The sequence below is a fragment of the Psammomys obesus genome, unplaced genomic scaffold, assembly GCF_907164565.1.
Source record: "Psammomys obesus unplaced genomic scaffold, mPsaObe1.curated_primary_1811, whole genome shotgun sequence".
Classification (NCBI taxonomy): Eukaryota; Metazoa; Chordata; class Mammalia; order Rodentia; family Muridae; genus Psammomys; species Psammomys obesus.
The window spans coordinates 10979831-11000700 of record NW_026596152.1 but is presented as its reverse complement, the minus strand read 5'-3'; the positions used below and the strand labels follow the sequence as shown (position 1 = coordinate 11000700).

At 49.8% G+C, this 20870-nt stretch overlaps 2 protein-coding genes across 2 annotated transcripts; one reads left to right on the top strand and one right to left on the bottom strand.

Annotated features, from left to right (window-relative positions):
* Nucleotides 1-5241: 5241 nt before the first annotated feature.
* Nucleotides 5242-11237, bottom strand: Rnf187 (ring finger protein 187). The gene is given in 5 exon segments (XM_055593998.1): nt 5242-6266; nt 6868-7092; nt 9302-9394; nt 10616-11056; nt 11058-11237. Coding segments are annotated over 5 exon segments (942 nt in total). The 3' UTR covers nt 5242-6263.
* Nucleotides 11238-19555: 8318 nt separating this feature from the next.
* LOC129666917 (H2B.U histone 2) lies at nt 19556-20286 on the top strand. The gene has a single exon (XM_055594288.1). The coding sequence runs from the start codon at nt 19597-19599 to the stop codon at nt 19975-19977; it is 381 nt and encodes a 126-aa protein (XP_055450263.1). The 5' UTR covers nt 19556-19596; the 3' UTR covers nt 19978-20286.
* Nucleotides 20287-20870: the final 584 nt, after the last annotated feature.

Sequence of the window (20870 nt, the reverse complement as noted above, 5' to 3'; positions counted from 1 at the left end):
TTCACTGAGCTACACTCCACTTTTATGTTTTATGTGTATGGCTGTTCTGCCGCATGTATGTTTGTGCACCTTGTGCATGCAGTGCCCACAGAAGCCAGAGAGCCTGAATATAGACTGTATACAGAAGATTGTGAGCCTCCGCGTGAGTGCCACAAACCAAACCCTGGGCCGCTGGAAGAGCAGCCAGGGCTCTCAACTAGTGAGCCATCACTTCAGTGCCTCGCTTTGACGCACATTTATCAGTAAAATAATCGACCAAAGTTAAAAATACTCTTAAAAACAGTGACCACAGTCTACATGGAAATATAAATGAGATTTCTATAACGCCTGTAAGGACTATTTTAGGTGAATGTGAAAAACAGCCGGCTGTTAAAAACGGGAGTGCTTGCTTCAGGTTTTCTCATAATCTTTTGAGAATGGATGAAAATGGGCTAAAAATTATGTATCAGCATTAGTATGCATAGCAAAGTGCCCGCCATGTTTTATTTTTTATTCTAATGCGGATGTAATACAATTGCAATGAGGACGTTTCAGTACTAATGTTTTCCCAAGGAGGGAACCAGATCAAAGGGTGGTACTTAGCCAAGCACTTGCAAACACCAAACACTTGTGCCTTTGCTCTTCGGTGGAAGCTGGACAGTTAACCTAGAAATTAAATCAGGGAACTGGACCCGCTGGTGGTTGCTGCTTTTTGTTATTAGTTTGAGACAAGGTCTCTCACTTTGCAGCCCTGGCTGAACTATCCTAAGTTCTGGGGTCAAAGCTGGGGACAGTGCCTCCCAACCTGAACTGTCAAGAGCTGAACCTGTTCCGAGCCCAAGAACTATTTAAAGGAACCCCAGCGTCTCTCCGGCACGCCGCCGAGTACTACCTCGGCCAGGCCACCAGGGGGAGAGTCCCTGCAATGGCCCAGGTATAGAACCAGGAGTCCGTTAAGCTACCCAGGGACCCTGGTTAGCTATGAAGAACCTTTGGCATTCACTGAAGGACTCTGAAGGCTGATAAACCTCGGTGGCTCGTAGCCTTGCGGCCATCCGTGCACTGCTGAGAGCCAGATTAGACGCTGTCTTGTGCGTGATCAGCTCCACAGCTCACGGACCTCTGGAAGGGGGCGCAGAGCCACTGCTACACCTGAGTCACCAGGGCCCTGGGCGCGATGATGGAGCATTGGGGGGGACGGGGAGGCTTTTGTCCAACTAGGCGGAAAGCGACGAAGACGACTGCCAGAAGAATAAACAGCTCATAGCACAACTCTCAGGCTCTCATAAACCGTTGGACCTGACACCAAAGCAGTCGGCAACCCGAAAGCCTCATTGGCTGCACTGTGGGGACTTGTCCAATCAGAAGAGCCCAATAAGTCACCTCATTTGCATATCAGCGGGGGTTCTATTAGATCGGCCTTTTCTGTCCGTTTCTTTCAAGACAAGGATTCCTCCAAGGTCCCTACTTTCCCAGTTGGAGAGAGGTGATTTTTCTCCTTTGCCAGGACACAGAGCTGTTCACAAGCGAGGGCTGCCTCGCCCTTACACCTACTAATGAGATTTAGGAGTGCCTGTAGCAGCCCCACGGAGTGGCGTGGGGAGACTAGTGTTCAAAGGCAGGCCTTTGCAGTGGATAGGAGGCACGACCCTTCATGACTGAGCCCATAGTCAGTGCCTCGTGTTGACCTATAGTCAGAGGCCACCAAACACCCATGGAACCTTTTCCTCAGGACACTAAATAGGGAAAGCCTCTCTGAACTTCAGCTTTCCAGGGACAAGTTCAAAGCAAAAACACCGAAAGCAGAATGCCCTGAGGTTTGCTCACTTCCTTTAGAGCTGTGGGTGGGAGCTGCGCTTTGCCTGCAGCACAACTCTGGCTAGGGCTGAGGAAGCCAAGAAGTGCTGAATTGAGACAAGCTGGCCTTGTCAAAGGACACCAGCATTTTTTTACTGACCCAGCAGTGAGCTGAGAATAGCGGACATCCTGAAGTAAGGCAATGTGCTCAGTAGGGCCGGTGTAGGAAGGGAAAAGGGTGTGGGGGAGGCAAGGGAAATGAGGGGCTGGACTAGAAGGCTGGATGCACTGAGGCTTGTCCAATCTGAAGCCAAGGGATCGAATTTTAGACACCCTAGTCATCAGAATGACAATCTTTACATTTATGAAAGGAATCAGTGCTTGTCCTGACACAACTCCCCAGCAAGATGCCTGATCCTGCTGCAGCCACCCTTGATTGCACCCCCTCACAACCCAAAATGAAATCTTGCTGAAATCCAGACTTTATTCTGTTAGAGCTTAATCCCAGTTGGCTTGTATGCTGTGTCAGTTTTTATTAGCGCTTAGCCTTGTCTCCTAAAAATTCCTTAACAGCACATTCCTTTTCACAGACGACAGTTTAACAGAGAATCTTTGTTTCAACTTAATTATCGATCTCTAAATTAAAATTCTCTTATGGAAATAAAGCAACTCACGTGGGCATCAAGAGGCACAAAACTTGTGTGGATTTTTAGCATCTTCTGGTTATTTACGGACCTTTGCTTGAGAAAACTAGATGGATGTGAGAACTGGCCTTTGAACTGACCTGCCCAGGGACAGCTGTTGCCAGCCCTCACTTAACTATGAGGTGACGGGGACAGACAATGACGTTAGAGCCACAGCCAGTTTCACTGAGGAAGAAATATCAAAGGTTCCACCCAGAACCTCACAAAACATCTCAAAAGAGAAGTGAAGTTCACTTGCAGTCTGCAGGGGAGGTGCTGCCAGAGAACCTCCAGAGCCTCAGTACCCAAATAAATGACTTGCACATTGGAATACAGTCAGCCTGCTCAGGGGATCCACACCTATGGATTCAATTAAGAGATCAAAAATAACCAGAAAACAAAAACACCTGTCATCTAGAATGTATTTCATACTTTTGACCTCACCATTTTCCCCAAACCGTATAAAACTAGTTGATGGTATCGGTTATATTAGACATTTGAAGTAATTTAGAGACTTAGAGAACACCATATGCTGCATGTAGATAATAGACAGGCTTGCACTTAAAAGATTTTGGTATTTGAGCACTAGGACCAGGCCCCAGTGGGCAGTCACCATATACCCATAATTCTGTACTGATCAACTGTATTGTCTGTTATCTAGCATGCACACTACTTATAAGGCTCTACTCAACAGACTGTTAACAGCTGCAGTACACCCAAGGAAGATCAGACTGAAATATGCCTTAAAACCTGGCTGTTTTCCATACAAGGAAGCCTGCAGGAAAAGCAAACAACAACAACAAAAACCAACAAAAACTTGCTTTTCCCCCTTGTTTGGCGTTTGGGTGGGGGAGGGGTGTGCAAAACTGTTCTCCTGTAGCCATTAGATGCATGACAGTAATCCTGCCTCAGCTTCCTAGGTGTGGCCATGCCCAGCTCTCCCTACCTTCTCTCTTCTTAGTCTTTTTTGTTTGTTTGTTTGTTTTTGGAGACAGGGTTTCTCTGTGTAGCCCTGGCTGTCCTAGAACTCACTCTGCAGACCAGGCTGACTTCAAACTCAGAGATCTGCCTATTTCTGCCTCCCAAGGGCTGGGATTAAAGATGTGAGCCACGTGCTCAAAGATCTTTTCGAAGTTGGTATTGTCTTCACTCCCCATATCCCAATCTCCACTTCCCATCTCACAGGCAACCTGCCCTTTGAGTTCCATTGATGCCGACACTGTCTCCCAGCATATCAGACCTGCACCTTATGGATAGTGTTCAGATAAATGATCCCTATCAAAACAATGCAGTCCACCACCAAACTGTACTTACCTTTGTAGACAAAACAGTCAAAAGGATGGACACATCTGTATGGACCATTTGTCACTTTTTGGTTTTTTTTTTTTAAACTTAAACCATGGTCCCCTGAAGCCCCACTCATGTACAAACATGTTCAGTTCATCTCTTCTGTGCCACGGGCTGCATCCTCCACATGACCTCCCCAACTCCCCAGCAAGGAAGCCCATTGGCTTGTCTTCTGATGCTGTGGTGAGCACAGTATGCACTGCCTTGAGGGCCTGGAGATGGATGCCCTTGGCTCACTGTGCCTCTAAATCTGTCAAACTCTGAGAGCTGACATTTACCCAGCAGGAAAGTGGGGGAATAGAGCATGGCATCTTTGGGATTCTGCCTTTAGGCTTCGGCTGTCACTGTGAAATCTGTCCTATCACTATTCTTAGGAAGGTGTGACCTTGAGGAATGATGTGTTATAAGGGTGCAACCTCACACACAGGATCCATGCTCTAGGTATCTGTACCCTTAGAGACCTTCCATTCTTCCCATGAAAGCACAGGGAGGACATCTGTGAGACAGAAAGCAGGCCTCACCAGACAGAATCTGCCACCAAACCTGATTCAGGATGTCAGCTCCCTCAATGGTCCAATGGTGGAAAAGGACAAAGCTGGCCAGTGCCAGGAGAAACCAGAGAAATAGCAGTGCACAATGACAGCGCAGGGTCTGGTGGGTCCTGGTGCTGAGGCACTCAGAGTCCCAGTTCTGGAATGCACCGGGGTTATGGGGGGTATGGGGAAACGTTCTGTGGCACCCATTTAGGGTACTGTTGATAGTATGTATGGACTGCAGGTTACTAACTGGCAAGCAGGGATGTGGTGAAAACTTGAGGCTTTCTCAATGTAAGACTACACTTTACACATGCAGTCCATCTGCTGAGAGTCACAGGGCATGTCCATCAGGGGCCAGAGGTGTTTACTTAGACAAGGTCATAGGTTTTTCTGGACCAATGCTAAGATCTGAGGGACAAACTCATCACTTGTTTCTGGGCTACGAGGTGGCCAGTGCCAGACTGCCTGGCATTCTCTACACCTGCCATTCCATTTGCTTAATTTTCATTTCACTGCTCTTGCTGCCACCTGCATCTGTTTCTGCCTTCCTGTTATTCCTTGGTTCACAGGGACGCCCCACCCTTGGCATTCAGTCACCGGGATAGGAATGGGACCGGTCTGTTACCTTCCAGCCCTGGGTGCATCTGTTTTGCTGACTACTAAGGTTGGGCATGCTAAGCCAGAGTCCTCTCACCAGGATGTCTCCTCTTGGTAACGCTTCCTGGATGCAATTCCCACAGCTAATGTTGGGCTCAGCGTGACACCTGCCCTCTCTCCCCAACAGTCCCAGTGACAGTCTGCTTATCTTGCTTTCACAAGTACCGAAGACCCTGGACCCTGGTCAAGGGCAGGGTGAAGCAGCTGTGTGGACACAGAATAGGAGGTATGGAAACAGAGGCTGGAGCAAATGACTTTATTCAGCACTGAAAACCCAGCCCACCTGGGAATCAAGCTGGAGTCACTCACTACATCCAAGGCGGGGACTTCTGAGGACAGAACACTGTTACCCAAAAAACCTAAATAGCTCTATGCCTTTGGCCCCTGACCTTTGTCCACTCTGCTGGGTTTCGTTTCTTGCACTAGATTATCTACACACATGATGCTGCAGGCAACCACGCTACCGCTACGTCACAAGTTTTGTGAATTCACCTACTGGAGAAAACATGAGGTGAGAGAAAGCCAAACTACAGCGAAGTGAAGCACCAGGTGGCCGGAGAAGCCACCCCTGCTGCTCTTGTGCAGGGAAGATCCCTGCATGAGAGGTGGTGAAAATTGGGGAACACTTTGGGGATGCCAGTGACACCCAAGTAATAGGCTGGAAGGAAGAGAGGCCAGGAAAGTACGAAGACGGCTCCTAGGATCTGGTACAAGACCCCAAGGGAGGGAAGGAGCCCTCTGGAGGGCGGAAAATCCCCCCCCCCTGCAGGGTCCCAGCCAAACCCCAAGGCCTCCTGCATTACTATTCCCTGGCACTAACACTGGCTGACGTAACTGGTATGGCCTCAGAGCCAACCCTGTAAGGGCACCAATGGGGCAGGTGCAAGGTTTGGTTCCTAGATGAAGCAGGGGCTTCAGAGCTGTCAGGTGGTCTCGGGCAGAGTTGGAACACACTGGGAAAGGAATCCCAGGATTGGTCGGTCTCTACGAGGAACAGGTACAGGCCCAAACAAGCACATTCATGCCCCAAAGAAAATAAGAAAACACTGCTGAACAATCAAACTATGTTGACCAAAAGCGGGGCACCTTTGACGCTTCATCCCAGGCCAACGTGCTATCAGTGTGGATGGAGATGGGATCTGTCGAGGATGAAGGGTGGTAGCAGGCAGCGGCCTGAGAGATGTAGGTAGGGGTGCTGCAGGCCGGTGGAAGGTGGTTCCGTCTGCCTCGTGCTCCAGGTGGCCAGCCTGCTGTGCCAGCATCATCACTGCAGGAAAGGGAGAAACAAACAAAGGAAAAGACAGGGAAATGGAAAATGAAGGGTGATACAGAGATAAAGACAACAATGAGGCAGAGACTGCTGCTCTCCTGAGCACAGCACACCCAGAACCCAGGTGACTTGACAACCCATCTAAACTGGGTCTAAAGCTTGTGTATCCAAGGCTGTATAGCCCCCAAGTAGCTAATGGATATGTGGAAAGGGGGATACCTCAGCTACAGGTGGCTGCCGATGCCACATTATAAGCCGAGGCTCAGACTGCCACATGGGCTGCCTCAGGTGTTGGCCCAACCCTTGAGGCAGAGAGGAGAATGGGAGAAGATGGAGGGGATGTCCTGACTGCTCCTATCCACAGTGCCTGAGGAGCAAAACAAAAAAACCCAAAAAACCCACCCTCCCATGTAAGATCCAGGGACATCTCTTCTCTTCCTGAGTTCCAAGTTCCTTCCTACCACTTTCTGCTTTCCCCAACCACATTCAGACATAGGCCACAGCAGTCTTGCCCTGAAGGTAGTCTCCCTTCCCCTGGGGCTCTGAGCAGACCAGAGATCTGCTGTGGAGAGAAGTGCTCAGGCCGCCCAGGCGGTACCTGCAGAAGCATGCTAAGGCCCAGGTTACGGTGCTTCTTCTCCAGCTCTGACACAGCCTGCAGCAGGGACCGGAAGCGTTCTGCTGGGTCAGCTTGCTCATCATCCTCCCAAGCACCCTCATCCTTCTCAGCCTCTTGCAGAAAGTGTTCCTCCTCCTCCACGAAGAAAGCCCGAAGCTTCTTGTAGTCAGTCAGGGCTTTCTTTCTTCGGTCCATGACATGGCCCTGCAGAGTGAGTGGGGAGGGACAACACTCTACACTGGACCCACCCACTGCTACTGTGTCTAAGGACAGAGAACCCCCACCTACTCTGAAAGAAATTAAGACACTTCAACAGACGCTGGCCAGATTACAGGTGAGAGAAGATTCTCTTTCCCTGAAGTGAAATCTCCACATGATAGATGACCCTGGTTGGCCCTCATGGTTAGGTTATCTAAGTTTGGTCCCAATGTGGTGAGGTGTAATGGACAGGGCCTTTAAGATAGGGGACAGTGGTTAGGTCACTGATGGATGTACCCTCCAAAGGGACTGATACTGGTCTCACAGGCTACCAGATGGATCCCAAGGCAGCTGGCTGTTACACAGAGAGCAATATTAGGTCCACACACTTCTACCATGAGGCCCTCACTAGAGACCAGTAGACAGGGCCTTTTGGTCTTTGATGTTTGGTTTCTAGAACTCATATAACTTGCCTTCTTTACACAGTACGCAGTCTTGGGTATTTTTGTTACAGCAGCAGCAAAAGGCTAATGTACTCCCCGGTACAAAGCAAAAGGAGTGCCATTCATACCAAGGACAGAAGTGGAAATGGAGAAGATGCCGAACAGCCCGTTAAGATAATTCTTTTCTTTTCTGCCTCTTATGACTGGTTCCAGGAAATGCATCCCTAAGACACTAAAGTGTATGGATGCTCGAGTACCTTCCACAAAATGGCCTAGCACTGGCACACAGCCTGTCTGCACGCTTCCATGTGCTTCAGATCATCTCTACTTGGCACAATCTACCTAACACAACATACTATAAGGAGCTGTTCTACTGAACTGTGACTACAAAGAAGCCTATCATTAAGTACAACCACACAGCAGCCACAGGCTTATGTCCATTTGTGGTGCTCACTTTGCACGATTATATTCAGGGCCTCTTACCTACTGGACAAGCATTCCAGCCATCAGCCACATCCCGTTTCTGATTACAAGTCTGTCCAGTGCTTGTTAACCCACATACACATGTTCTGTTTATACGAAGACCTCACTCACAGCTTCCCAAAGTCGAAATCTGAGACCCAAGTCCTGTCAGAATACACAGCTACCTTCCACCAGCCTCTTTTCCTACGATAGCAAAACTCCATCCAGCCACACTTCACACAGCCGAATATGGACAACAGGACTAGAAAAGGACACACTCCTAACTTCACTCAGATCTTCAGCCTGAACCACACAACACGGGGACACCCATGTTCCTGAGGGAAGGCTGGTTCTGCTGAACGGATGTAAGTGCCCGCCAGATAACTGCTCTCTGGCCAACCTCCTCCAACTGACTACACGATCCTCATCTTCATATTTAAAACCTCAATTGGCTGGAACTTGTCCTTGGAATGACTGTGGGCTCCTAAAAAACTAGACATCCTCAAAGCTTTCAGTTTTTCTGGGAGGGGTAGGGGACAAGAGGCTTCAGCCTTGAGGTGCAGGCCACCTGAGCGCTTTAGGGCTTCTGTAGTTACAAAACCACTTTGGTTTTCTGTTTAAAAAAATGGGGGTGGGGCACAAACTGTAATGAACTTTAATGTATAAAAGGAAAAGGTGCCAGAGTTTAAACTAATGTGTGGTTTTGCTGAAAAGCAACCTTAAAAAACTGTGACATGATAGATGGTACCAGATGAAGGCTAGCTGCTATGTACCAACTCTGTGTCCCCCAATTCCCTGTGCTGAAACCTCCAGGCAATGGTGGTTAAGTGGTGGGCCTTTGGGAGGTCATTAGTCCCACCAAAGTGGAGATGGGATCAGTGAGCCAGTAAAAAGGACCCCCGGCAAACTCCTCCCCTCCCCTCCATGTGATACAATGAGAAAGGCCACCAAAAAGTAACCCTGACAGATACAGACTTGGCATGGCTTGCCTGTAGACTTCCAGTCCCTAGGGCAATAATGTCTGTGGTTCTGTGTGGCAGCCAGAAAACAGCATGTTCCACTGGTGACAGCAGGGGCTGGTCAGAGTCAAGAGTACTACAGTGTCCTGTGTAGAAAAGGAAGCTGAAGCTGACAAATCACCCTCATGTACAGCAAAACAAGAGGCTCCCTACTGACTTCTGGCTTGACTGTATCCTAGGACAGTGCCCAGGCATTTATCAAGTCTACTTTCAGGGCCTCCTCCAGCCAGCCGAAGAGCAGCTTAGTCTGGCTGCCCCGCTGGTTCTCCCTATCCAGGAGACCCCGCTTACCTTCCACACAGCAGCCGCTGATTCGGCCTGACCATGCAGGTCCCGGGCATCATTTAAGTCCTTCCTCATGATTTCCACAGAGCCCTTGTTCTCCTGGAAGAGAGAGGCCGCTCATGGACTGGGAAGTAGGATTTGGACACCCAGATCAGCAGTCCAGACACACTTGCCACTGGAACCACTTGTCCCATCTCTGGCTGCTGGAAAATGTTTCTGGTTTTTAAAAGGGTCTCCTGTGCCTCCCACTTCATCAGAACTAGGTACACAGCAGACATTTCTAGGTACGGATGTGTAATTTCAGGTCTTTAGATAGGTCCCCTTTAGTGTCAGTTTGACTTAGACCAAGGCTTTCCCTCCAACTTGTGTACTGCTTCATCTCCGTAGAGACTGCTGTTTTAGAAAGGGCACAACAAACTGCAGGACAATCCTAGCAGCATGTTTTCTGGTGGAGTACCTACTCCAGGTTGGGACCCCTATGTAACCACTGGCCTCACCTTAACAATGTCCTTCACAACCTATTCTTGGGCATCATGGTGCATCCTTCCAGAACATAGGGCTAACAGTACCCTCAAATACCCTATGTTGGAGGTTCCTTCTGCAAGGCAGGGAGCAGGCATTGATGACTTCCTAACTGGCTACTTAGAAATAGGCACCCTGTCCTCTCTGCCCAGGGATGATAATCCAGATCCCTGGGACCCAGCTTTGCCTAGATTAGTGGTCAGTTTCTGCCCAATGGCAAGTGCCACATACAATGACCAAGAGAGCATAGCTAAGAAAGTTACAGAATGAGGTGGATTGGCAGCGCGTCAGGGGATGGGGGGCTGCAATGGATAACAGGCAGACGGAAGCCCACAGAGGCCTCCAGCACAAACCTCAGGGCTCCTCCAGCAAGTGGATGGGCGGGGCTTGCCTCAATGAGGTCACAGCCCGGTAGAAGGAAGAATCCTACAGGGATGGGAATCCGGACTGAGAATAAGTCTAAATCTAACGGTGTTATAATCTAAACGGTGGCAAAGGTAGGCCAGACACCCGGGATGAAAAGCATGCTCTAGAGATGAGAGAGCGAGGAACACAGCAGGATCCGGGAAAGAGATAACAGAGATGGGGGAGGGCAAAACTCACGGACTCCACGATTCAAGGGCACTAGGCATGGCAGGGACCCCCGGGGAAGGGAGGGTGCAGGGCTGAGGAGCACCAGAGAGACTCGCGGTGTGGAGGGTGCGGGAGAGGGAAGAGGGGGTCAGCGCACTGATGGAGAGACCGACTCCGGGTAAGGCACAAAGGTGGGCAGCGTGCAGGGCCGCCTCGGGCGCGCACCTTGCCGCGCATCGCCTTCCTCCAGCGCGGTTCCCACTCGGGCGGCTCCGGGCCAGCGGCCATGCGGCAGGCGGAGCACAGCGGATCCCCGTCGGCGCGGCACAGCAGCTGCAGCGCGGCCTCGCTGGCAGGGCCGTCGCGTGCCGGCGCCGCGGCCGCCTCCTCGAGCGCCAGGAGGCGGCGGCTGAGCGGAGGGCGGCCGGGCTCCACGGCGCGCTGCCAGCAGTCATCGGCACACTCGGGGCACGGGAAGGGCCCGTCCTCCTCGGCCCAGAAGCGCACCACGCACGACCGGCAGAAACGGTGGCCGCAGTCGGCGCGCACCGGCTCGCGGGGCGCGCGCTGGCACAGGGCGCAGACGGCCTCAGCGGGACCCGCGGGGAGCGCCAGGGCTGCGGGTGGCGGCGCCAACGAGGGCGCGGGCGGAGAGGGCGCAGAAGGGGCCGGGAATCGGCCGGACAGCGAGGCCGACAAGCCTCAGCCGACGACTCCGACCCGGACTGCGCCAACGCCGGGCACGCGCGCGCACGGGGCGGGGTCCTGCCTGCCGTGCGCTCTGACGTCCAGGTCCTGGCAGCTGCGCGTTTCTCCATCCAGGTCCTGGCAGCTGTGTGCTCTCCATTCAGGTCCTGGTAGTCGCGCCCCGCCCCACCCAGGTCTGAGCTGCTGCGCGCTCTTGCACCCTGGTTCTCGTAGCTGCTCACCTCTTTGTCCTGATGGTGTCAGTAGTGGGCTCCAAACCCAGATCCAGACAGCGATGCTCTTTGTGCCCTGTAAAATCACTCCATCTCCAGGGTTCTACCACAAAATCATGGATAACTGCCCATACTCCACACCTAATTTGGGAGGTGGTCTGTGAGGGTGACTTATCGCTATACCTTCAGCCCAGAAGTGGGATAAGACAGGTTAGGAAGACCGAAATTCCTAAAGTGATTAAGGTGCCTAGGTAGCCAAGCAGGAGTCTGACCAGATTAAAAAAGAGAGCGACCCGAAGTGAAGGCAGAAATGCTCAATGTGCACACAGAATAGCGGCACATTTTGCAAGAAAGCACGCCAAAGAATATTGTATAAGTATAGGTTAGTCAGCTCTCCACGACTTAGGACTCTTCTTCAGACTGAAATTAAAAACGTGCTGTAAATGCGATGTTGCCATTTATATGTACTAAACATAACTACAGCAGCCACATCTGTACTAAAGCCGTGCAGTCCTTTTCTGGTTATTATTTCCTAAATAATAGAAAAATATTTACACAGTATTCATATCCTGTTAAGTATCACAAGTCATGTAGAAAAAAATTAAATTAGAAAGATGCACGTAAACATTCTGTTTAAGCTGGGTATAAGGGGCACATGCAGTTAATCACAGCACTCGGGAGTCATAGCGGGCAGATCTCTGTGAGTTCTAGGCCAGCTTGGTCTACACAGCGAGTTTCAGGGAAGCCGGAGCTACACAGTGAGACCCTGTCTCAAAAAAAAAAAAAAAAGTGTGTGTGTGTGTGTGTGTGTGAGAGAGAGAGAGAGAGAGAGAGAGAGAGAGACATTTTATATGAGGGATTTGAGTGTCCTTAAATTTTGGTATCCTTGGAGCTTACAGCCAACCTTGTCAACAGATATGACATATATATGCGTATATATATACACACATCAGAGTGTAAAAGTATATGTATAATATATATATATATATATATATATTATATATATATACACTCATCAGAGTGTAAAAGTCTGGCCATGGCCATATCCAATGTGGCTCCCAAACCCTGCTGCTCAAACCCTGGGCGGTACGCATCCTAGACAATGGCTCTGCCTATAATCCTGGTACTTGGGAGATGAAGGCAGGGAAGCTGTGAGTTCAAGGCCAGTTTGAACTAATAGCAAGACCCTGGCTTATAAGAAAATCTGAACCAAACAAAAACATAGCAGGAATGGAAAACAGTGTGTTGCTGTCTTTCACTGAAGCCTCTCTCCTCTTTTTAAATTGTTTAAATTTTAAATTTTTATTTTGTGTGTGTGTGTGTGTGTGTGTGTGTGTATGAGTGTTTTGCCTGAAGATATGCATACGCACCGTATGTGTAGCCAAAGAGGCTGGACTTAGAGACAGTTGTGAGCTGCCACGTGAATTCTGGGAAATGACCTCAGGTCCTCTGTAACACATTCAAGGGCTCTTAACCACTGAGCCATCTCTTCAGTGTCTTCTTTCCTGTCTTAAAGCCTGTGCTTAAGACTGTACTAAACCCCTTTCCTTTAAAAAAAAAAAAAAAAAAAAAAAGATTTTATTTATACTTACGTGTATGTGTGTGTGTCCACATGCCTATGGGTGCCTGTGGAGGCCAGAAGAGGACACTGAATACCATCGAGCCTGAGGTACAGGAAGTGGCGAGTCACTCAACATGGGCACTGGGGAATCCAGCACTAACCCTCTGCGAGAGCAACTTAAATGTTGAGCCATTTCTCCAGCCCCCAAACTGTCTAGGAATAAAATATAATTCTGATTCAAAGAAAATTTCATCAAACCAGTTACCTAACAACTACTACGTTTTAAAATATTTTAGATGTAATAACAAACATTTAAAATTTTAAAATTTGTTAAATTATTTAAGACCCTAAAAATAAAAAAAAAAAAAAAAGCAGACAGTGGTGGCACACACCTTTAATTCCAGCACCCCGAAAGCAGAGGCAGGAAGAGCTCTGTAAAATAAAAATTGATCCTAAAATTTTCACTATACCTATGGTGTTTACAAATATAATAATGATGTGAAGAGTTTGAACTACTCTGTATCTTTCTGACACAATTCCCTCAAACTGACCAAAGCAAACTGGGTTTTTGTTTACAGGGCCCTGAGTAAATGAATGATAGACTACAAATGAATGGATTATAGGGTTCTGAAGTAAATTTGTGATTAATAATCAAGTGGATAGATATAGGGCTCTTAATGATTAACAGGAGACTGAAGTGGAGGGATATAGCCCAGCATGGATGAGAGAGGGCATTGTGGATAGATCATAAAGAAATGGACGGATGACGGGGACCCATTTATTTACTTCAGAAATAGAATAAAGGTAATCGGTTTGATACAGTTTTCTATATTTGTAATGGTAAAAACCTGAATAACAACCAAAAGAGACTCTCTAAGAGTAGTATTGGGAAGAGCAGAGCATCACGAAGGGACCACAAACCATTGCAAGCAAGGAGGCTGAAGCGAATAAAATTTGAAAGGCAGGAGAGGAGGATCATTTCAGATGTTCCTAAACACAGGTCTTTGGCCATGAGAAAGCTGTGGGCAATGCCGCCGTAGCACTCTCAGTGTGTGGTGGCTGTGTCCCCTGAGCGAGGCTGTGGTCCTGGCAGAGCCTTCTGAGATGGTCTGGCGTATCTGCTTTACAATTGTGTATTTTTGGTCAGGGCTGACATTGTGTGACTTCTGGGAAGGTGTGAAGACATGTCTATTTGCCCCAGATAGGGCACCACTCTATCAAAGAAATAATTCCACCAAGTCCGATTACTGACAGGACGTGGGAAAGGGTTACTTGTGGGGTCACGGGTGAATTAACATTTACGTTATCGAGAAGTCCCACCTCAGCGTAGGTGGTAACTCAGGAAAGCTGCACCATGGGAGTCCCCATCTCCAGCCAGCCTTCCACTCCTTATATATTCCAGTAGGAACCCCCAAGACCATCGCGGCATAGATGTGGGTACCCGCTCTTCCTGCGACCACTACTGTAAACCTGGATGTCATTCATTCTCCAGGTCGCCACAGCATCTCTAGTCCATGATGGCCTACGGTCATGTCAAGCCAGGAGGAAATCACGTCACCACAACAAAGAGTAGCCCCGGTTTTGGTTCTGCCAGCTTTCACAGTGTCATTGGTCTCCTGCTCTGTTGGCAGAACCACACCTGAATTAGTGTGTGTGTACATGTTTATATACATATACAGGTATGAATTATATATACGAACATATATAATATACATTCAGATAAGCGCCTTGGCTGCGGGATTAGGATGTGGATGCAGTACTTGGTGTCCTGTGCACAGCAGGGCCTTTCCAAGGGGAGAAAAGTAATGAAGAAGTCCCAACACCCAGGACTGCAAGAAGGCACACAGGGAAGGATGGAGGCTCTCAGGGCAGGTTGGGGGAGGGGGGATTATCAGTTGTTTTCTGCAACTGTGACTGAGTACCACAGACTGAATAATTTACACAGAAAAGAGCATCCGGGCTCCTAACCCTGAGAAATCCAAAGCTGACGGGGTGCATCTGGTGACAGCCTTCTTTGGGGGAAATTCTGCCCACGGGTGACACGGGGCCGGAAGCACCAGTCCTGACTGAAAAAGACGCCAGCAGTAACCCACAAATCCATTCTTCCAAGAGCGGACTAACCCAGTCCAGGGGTCTGGGACGATTTCAGGGCGTTGCCTTCAATGCACCCTCCTACTGGGCTGCTTTGTCTGCGGTCCCTGTGGCTTTCCCCTAGGTCTTTTATTCCAGAGGCCTTTAGTTTTGCTATCTGGTGAGGAATTTGTACGGCGTGAGCGTTTGTCCCTTCAGGTTTTCTCTCTTGTTCTGGAACATCAGGGTGATTTCCTTGGATGTGGGTGCTCTGGGGAGGGAAGGGGGAAACCCGGGGTAGGGTAGCCTCTGTCGTGTTTTGGGGAAGGCCTGGGACGACTTACGTGTTTCATCTCTCCCTGATCCCGTCGCCCATCTCAGGGTCCGACGCCCTTTCCTGACCCACCCACCGCAGCCCTCTGGGGTCCCCGTGGCTCCTCTGCCCCTCCCCCAGCCCTTCTTTCCCTGCCACCACCACCTCTATGAGAAGGGACCCACTCTCGTAAATCCCGAGTCGGGCCGAGCGTGCAGTTACGTATCTTCTCTAGATGGTGCTTGAAAGCCACCGGTTCACTTTCAGCAGGTCTGTAGGCGTTTAATTGCTGTGCTTCGGGACAGAAGCATGGATTTCTTTTAAGGGCTGGAAGGGAGGGGGTCACCTGCACCGAAGAAAATTTCACCGGGGCCCGTGGGGCTGGAGCAGCCAGGCGGGTGCACAGAGACACTAGACTTAGGGTGCATTCGGCTTCCAGAGCTGGGGGCTGCAGCCCGGCCCTTCTCGAGCTGCGAAGATCTGCCTCCACGGTTCCGATCATTCGCAGCTCGTTTTCATTTGCTGCTGTAAAAGAGAAATGGCCACAGAAGCGCCAACTGCAGACACAGGCGAGAGGAACAGGCCAGCTTACCTCCTCACACCCCGTTTCCTCGGTGCGGTCAGCTGAAGCCCATGATACCCAATCCGAGAAAAACAGTGTCCTTAACTGAGGGCCTCTCCAGTGCCCCAGCCCCCCCCCCCCCCCCCGCTACACCAGAGATGTCCCCGGAGGAAAGGCTTCGGGGGAGTAGTGGGAAGGTCTTTGTCCGAAGGATGCCGGCTGGAAACTGCAGAGGACAAAGGATGCCTAAACCTCCTTCCTACTTTTCTGAGAGGAGAGGACTCAAGCTCTCCACAAACAATGGCGGCCACCCACTCCTGCAGCTCCAAACTCGTGCTCCTCCCTCGTCTGCGACCCTTTCATCCCACTGGAGTCCGGATGCCAAGTATTACTGCTCCTCCAGCTATCAGCCTTTTTGGGGGGACCTCCCCCCAAATGTGTGTGTCATATATTGGCCATGACAGCATGTCACTTATTGTGTCGCTTAATTGTGGGAATTTTTTAAAAGAACCCAGCCTTGTGGCTGGGGTGAGAGCGTGCTCGTGGAAGCAGCATCAAAAATCCAGGACGTTGTTTTTATTAACTCCAAAGAAATCCATTCCCCATGTGGACCCAGGGCCTCCTGTGCCAGGCACTGTGCTTTAGAAGTACAGACAGGGAAAAGAGGCACAAAGCAAATTCCCCTGACATCACCTTTTAAAGTTTACCCCCAAACCCATGCTATCTGCCGTTAGTGTCTGAAATGGAAACCACTGTTTCCCAGACTCATTCATTTCCTTCTCTTCATTTTTCAAAAATTTCATTTTAATTCGTGTGGTGTGCGTGTGTTGGAGGTCAGAGGACAACTTGTAGGAATCCCTTCTTTCCTCCCATCCTGTGGACACTAGCCCTGGACGCTAGTCTTCAGGAATGGCAATTGGTTCCTTTATGCCCGTGGAGCTATCTCTAATGTCCTCCCTTTCTCCCTTTCCCTCCTGTCTCCCTCTCTCCCTGGTTCTGCTTTCTTCCCTTCTTTCCTTTAGCTGCCCATCCTCCTTTCCTCTCTTCCTCCTCACAAGCAAAACCCTCTAGTTTGCCAGTGGTTTCATCAGTCACCCAACATGTCCATTTTGCCAACCTAAGTGCCAGCTGGAGAGGATCTCCAGACCGTTGTATTTGCATTGTCCATAACAGAATGCTGCAATGAAACCTGGGCCCCAAAGCCAACCGTGTATGATACGTTCAAAGAGGCTGGGGCAAGGGAATGGTTGTTTTTGTTTTTTTTATATTTTAGGTCCCCCTCTCCTCCCCCAGGCAGGGTTTCTCTGCGTAGCCTTGGCTGTCCTGGACTGGCTTTGTAGACCAGGCTGGCCTCGAACTCACAGAGACCCATCTGCCTCCTCTGCCTCCCCAAGTGCTGGGATTACAGGCATGCGTCACCGCATCTGGCTGGAATTTTTTTTTTAAGGACACAAATGAGGAATATGAAAGAAAAAAAAAATTTAACAATAATCTTTGGTCAAAATTACCGATAGCAAAAAGTGGCAACAGTCTGGGATTGAACAGGCAAGATCTTCATCTAGAAACAATGTGTGTGTGTGTGTGTGTGTGTGTGTGTGTGTGTGTATGTGTGTGTGTGTGTGTGTGTATGTGTGTGTGTGTGTGTGTGTATGTGTGTGTGCGAGTCTGTGTGTGTGCACCCATGTGTTGCCGGGGCCTGAGGCATATTAATATCAAGCTCAGACTCTATCTAACTGACCTATGGCACTCAGTCCTCTGGAAGCATTCTTTAAGGTATCTGTGGGTTCTGCGAAAACTCATGGTCCTGGAGTTCTTCTGTGACAAATTACCAAGTCATATGTGAGTAAATAACCCTTTCTTCACCACCTCTCAGCTTTGCCCTCCACGCCTCCTTGCAGTCTGTTAAGATTGACAGGAAGTTATTGTTACTCTGACAACTTTTATACATTATACCAGACCCATTGGGTACGTTTTTATAACAACAGTAAATGAACTGTAAAGCAGGAAGTCTTTATTCAAGATCACCCACCATAGGTGAGTCACCGCTGCCACCTGGCCTTGGCGTGAGGGAGAGACGGGATTTTTTTGTCCACTCTGAACAGTGTGTAAACACACAATAACACACTGCCATGGTGGGCAGAAAGTGGCTTAGCTGTTGATATCACTGAGAGAAGCGCTGCGGGCAGTGGACTCATTATTAAGTTTTGTTTGATACTGTTTTCACGTGTCATTAAACAGCCTTAAAATTTTAATGAGCCAGGAGTGGTAAATGTTATCTCAGTCCCTTGGAGAAGAGAGAAAGAGCAACAGGCATTTGAGGCTGGATGAGCTATAGAAAACCTTGGTTGTTTTGTGTTTTTGTTTTTATTTTTAAGACAGGGTTCCTCCTGGAGCTCACTCTGTAGACCAGCGTGGCCTCAAACTGAGAGATCCACCTACATCTGCAGATGTAGGCATCTGGAGTGTTGGGATTAAAGGCATGCCACCACCCCCAGGCTCTAAGTGATTTTTTAATTTTTTACAAAATTGTTTTGGAAGGATTTTCTCTTGTTGGTTGGTAACTAAGACTAAGATTCCTTGTTCAGCCTCAGCCGAACAAGCTTTTAGGTTTGTTCGTGCACCAAGCATTGCCTGGACCTCTGCTGGGTGCCCTGTTGCCTTTCGCCCTGCAGACGCTGGAGCGACAGCCACGTCTCGATGTGGGGGATTGATTACGGTTCACTCTCTATTTTGGTGGGAGATTAAAAAAGAAGAAAGACTGTGTACTGATGTGAAAAGAGCTCACAGGGATTCTGCGCCAATATGTAATACCGGTTCACCCACATGAACTCACAGCATCTAACAGGCATTACATCACCTGAAAAGAAAAAAAAAAAAAAAAAGAGGCGCAAAGGAAGCAGATTACGTGCCCCAGGTATGGCAGCTAAGCGGCCCTCAGACCAGGATTCCTCCGTAATAACACGGATCCTGACTCTGTGTCTGAGGTGGGGCTTTCTTTAACAGTCTGCTTCTAAAGCCAGCCCTCCGCGTGATGCAGAAATGTGAAGCCGGTGAACATACAGCCTCTGGGGTTTGAGGGGTGGGGTGGGGTGGGGTGGGGGGCGCAGATTACGAGGCATAGTTCCCATAACCTGCTGCGTCCTGTAATTACGTTACCCAACGTTAACGTTAGGCCTTAGCTCCAGGCACATCGGGCGCCCCACGAACGCCCTTCTCCAAACCAAAGTCTGCCCTGCCGCACACTTCCAGTGAAACCACCTTAGAATGTTTTCAGATTTCCCAACGCACTCTTGGAACCGGCTCACGGATCCTCGTAGAAATGCACTTGCTTTTGTCCCCCCTGGACGGAGACGACGGTGGGACATAAACGGCAGTGGGAAGCTGCCATATGTTCCCCCCCGACTAGGCAGACGGTAAAGCTTCCCCCTCGTGAGCGATGGGTGAGAAACGAATGGCCGGTGGTTTGATCCGAAGAGGGTCAGCCTTGGCTGCATTGTCCCTTCTCAGCCGGGTCCACCGTCGCCGGAGATGCTAAATCTTCCCCGTGAAAACAAAGGGCTCGGACAAAGCTGAGACACCTGAGCTCGCTCAGCCAACGCACGTTCCGATTGGCTGCGTTATCGACCAATAGGAAAGAAGAACTGGCGTCTCCTAGTGACAGCATTTTCTGTTTATCCAATCAGATGGTAGCGCTTTGGAGCCCTCATTTAAATATAAAGATGACAAATAGCCCTGCCTTCATCGGGTCCCTGTTCCTCTGGGTACAGCCAGTGCAGCAGGATGCCGGAGCCTTCCCGCTCCACTCCCGCCCCGAAGAAGGGCTCCAAGAAGGCCATCACCAAGGCGCAGAAGAAAGACGGCAAGAAACGCAAACGGGGCCGCAAGGAGAGCTACTCCATCTACGTGTACAAGGTGCTGAAGCAGGTGCACCCGGACACGGGCATCTCGTCCAAGGCCATGGGCATCATGAACTCGTTCGTCAACGACATCTTCGAGCGCATCGCCAGCGAGGCCTCCCGCCTGGCGCACTACAACAAGCGCTCGACCATCACGTCCCGCGAGGTGCAGACGGCCGTGCGCCTGCTGCTGCCCGGCGAGCTGGCCAAGCACGCCGTGTCCGAGGGCACCAAGGCCGTCACCAAGTACACCAGCTCCAAGTGAGGCGCGGCGCGGGCGCCCCCAACCCAAAGGCTCTTTTCAGAGCCACCTTCCAAGCTCAAAAAAGGAGCGAGCTCGCTGGTGTGTTTGATAGCTGCCATTCACTTTGTGTGCCCTGGGATGGGGGTGGGAGAGGGGGGACGTACTGGACGTGGCGATAAGACATCCCTTGTTTATAACGACACGTTAATAAACTGGTCTGGCTCGGTTTTGGCCGCAGAGAACGTAATTTGGTAGATGACTCCCGGGGAAATCTGGCATGGATTGCGCGTTGGGGTCGGCGGGGGAGGGGGTGTCAGCAGCGGGATCTCTCCATCCTCCCACCCTCCCCATTTCCCCCTCCCCGTGACCTGCAGAGTGCTATGTGAGGCTCAGGGTGATGCGCTCTCATGGCTGCTGTCTCTGGAGCCATCTTCTTCCATCCTTTCGCTCCCTCCGTTTGCTGGGATTAGCCTCTCCTAGCCAAAAACAGTTTAAGCAGGTCTTTTGTGTTTTGCTCGAAAGGCCTAACGGTGGGATCACAGCCCCAACTCTCCAACCTTGCCAGTAAGCCAAAACCTCGCCGAAGAGTCCAGCGTTTCATCCGTACGCGTTTTAAAACAATGAATGGTCCTTCTGTTTCATGTCTAGATATTCGTGTGTGTGTGTGTGCATGTAACTGTCATATAAATGTGTGTGTACATTAACAGAACTCTAGTCAGTGGTGAAACGTACTTTTAAATAAATTAGTACCTTTAAAGGAACAAAAAGGTACATAAACGCTGTATTCAGTTGTAGGTTCGCATTAATGTCTAAGGCTTGTAAGAACAGTCCAGACTCTCTTCCTCTAAAATTTAAATATCAGCGCTTCTTCACTGTATGTCGGAGAAGTCTGTCTTCCATGAGCCCCGTGGTCT

What these genes read in the sequence shown, in the direction of transcription:
- LOC129666917 (XM_055594288.1), top strand. Translation starts at nt 19,597, where the DNA reads ATGCCGGAGCCTTCCCGCTCCACTCCCGCCCCGAAGAAGGGCTCCAAG.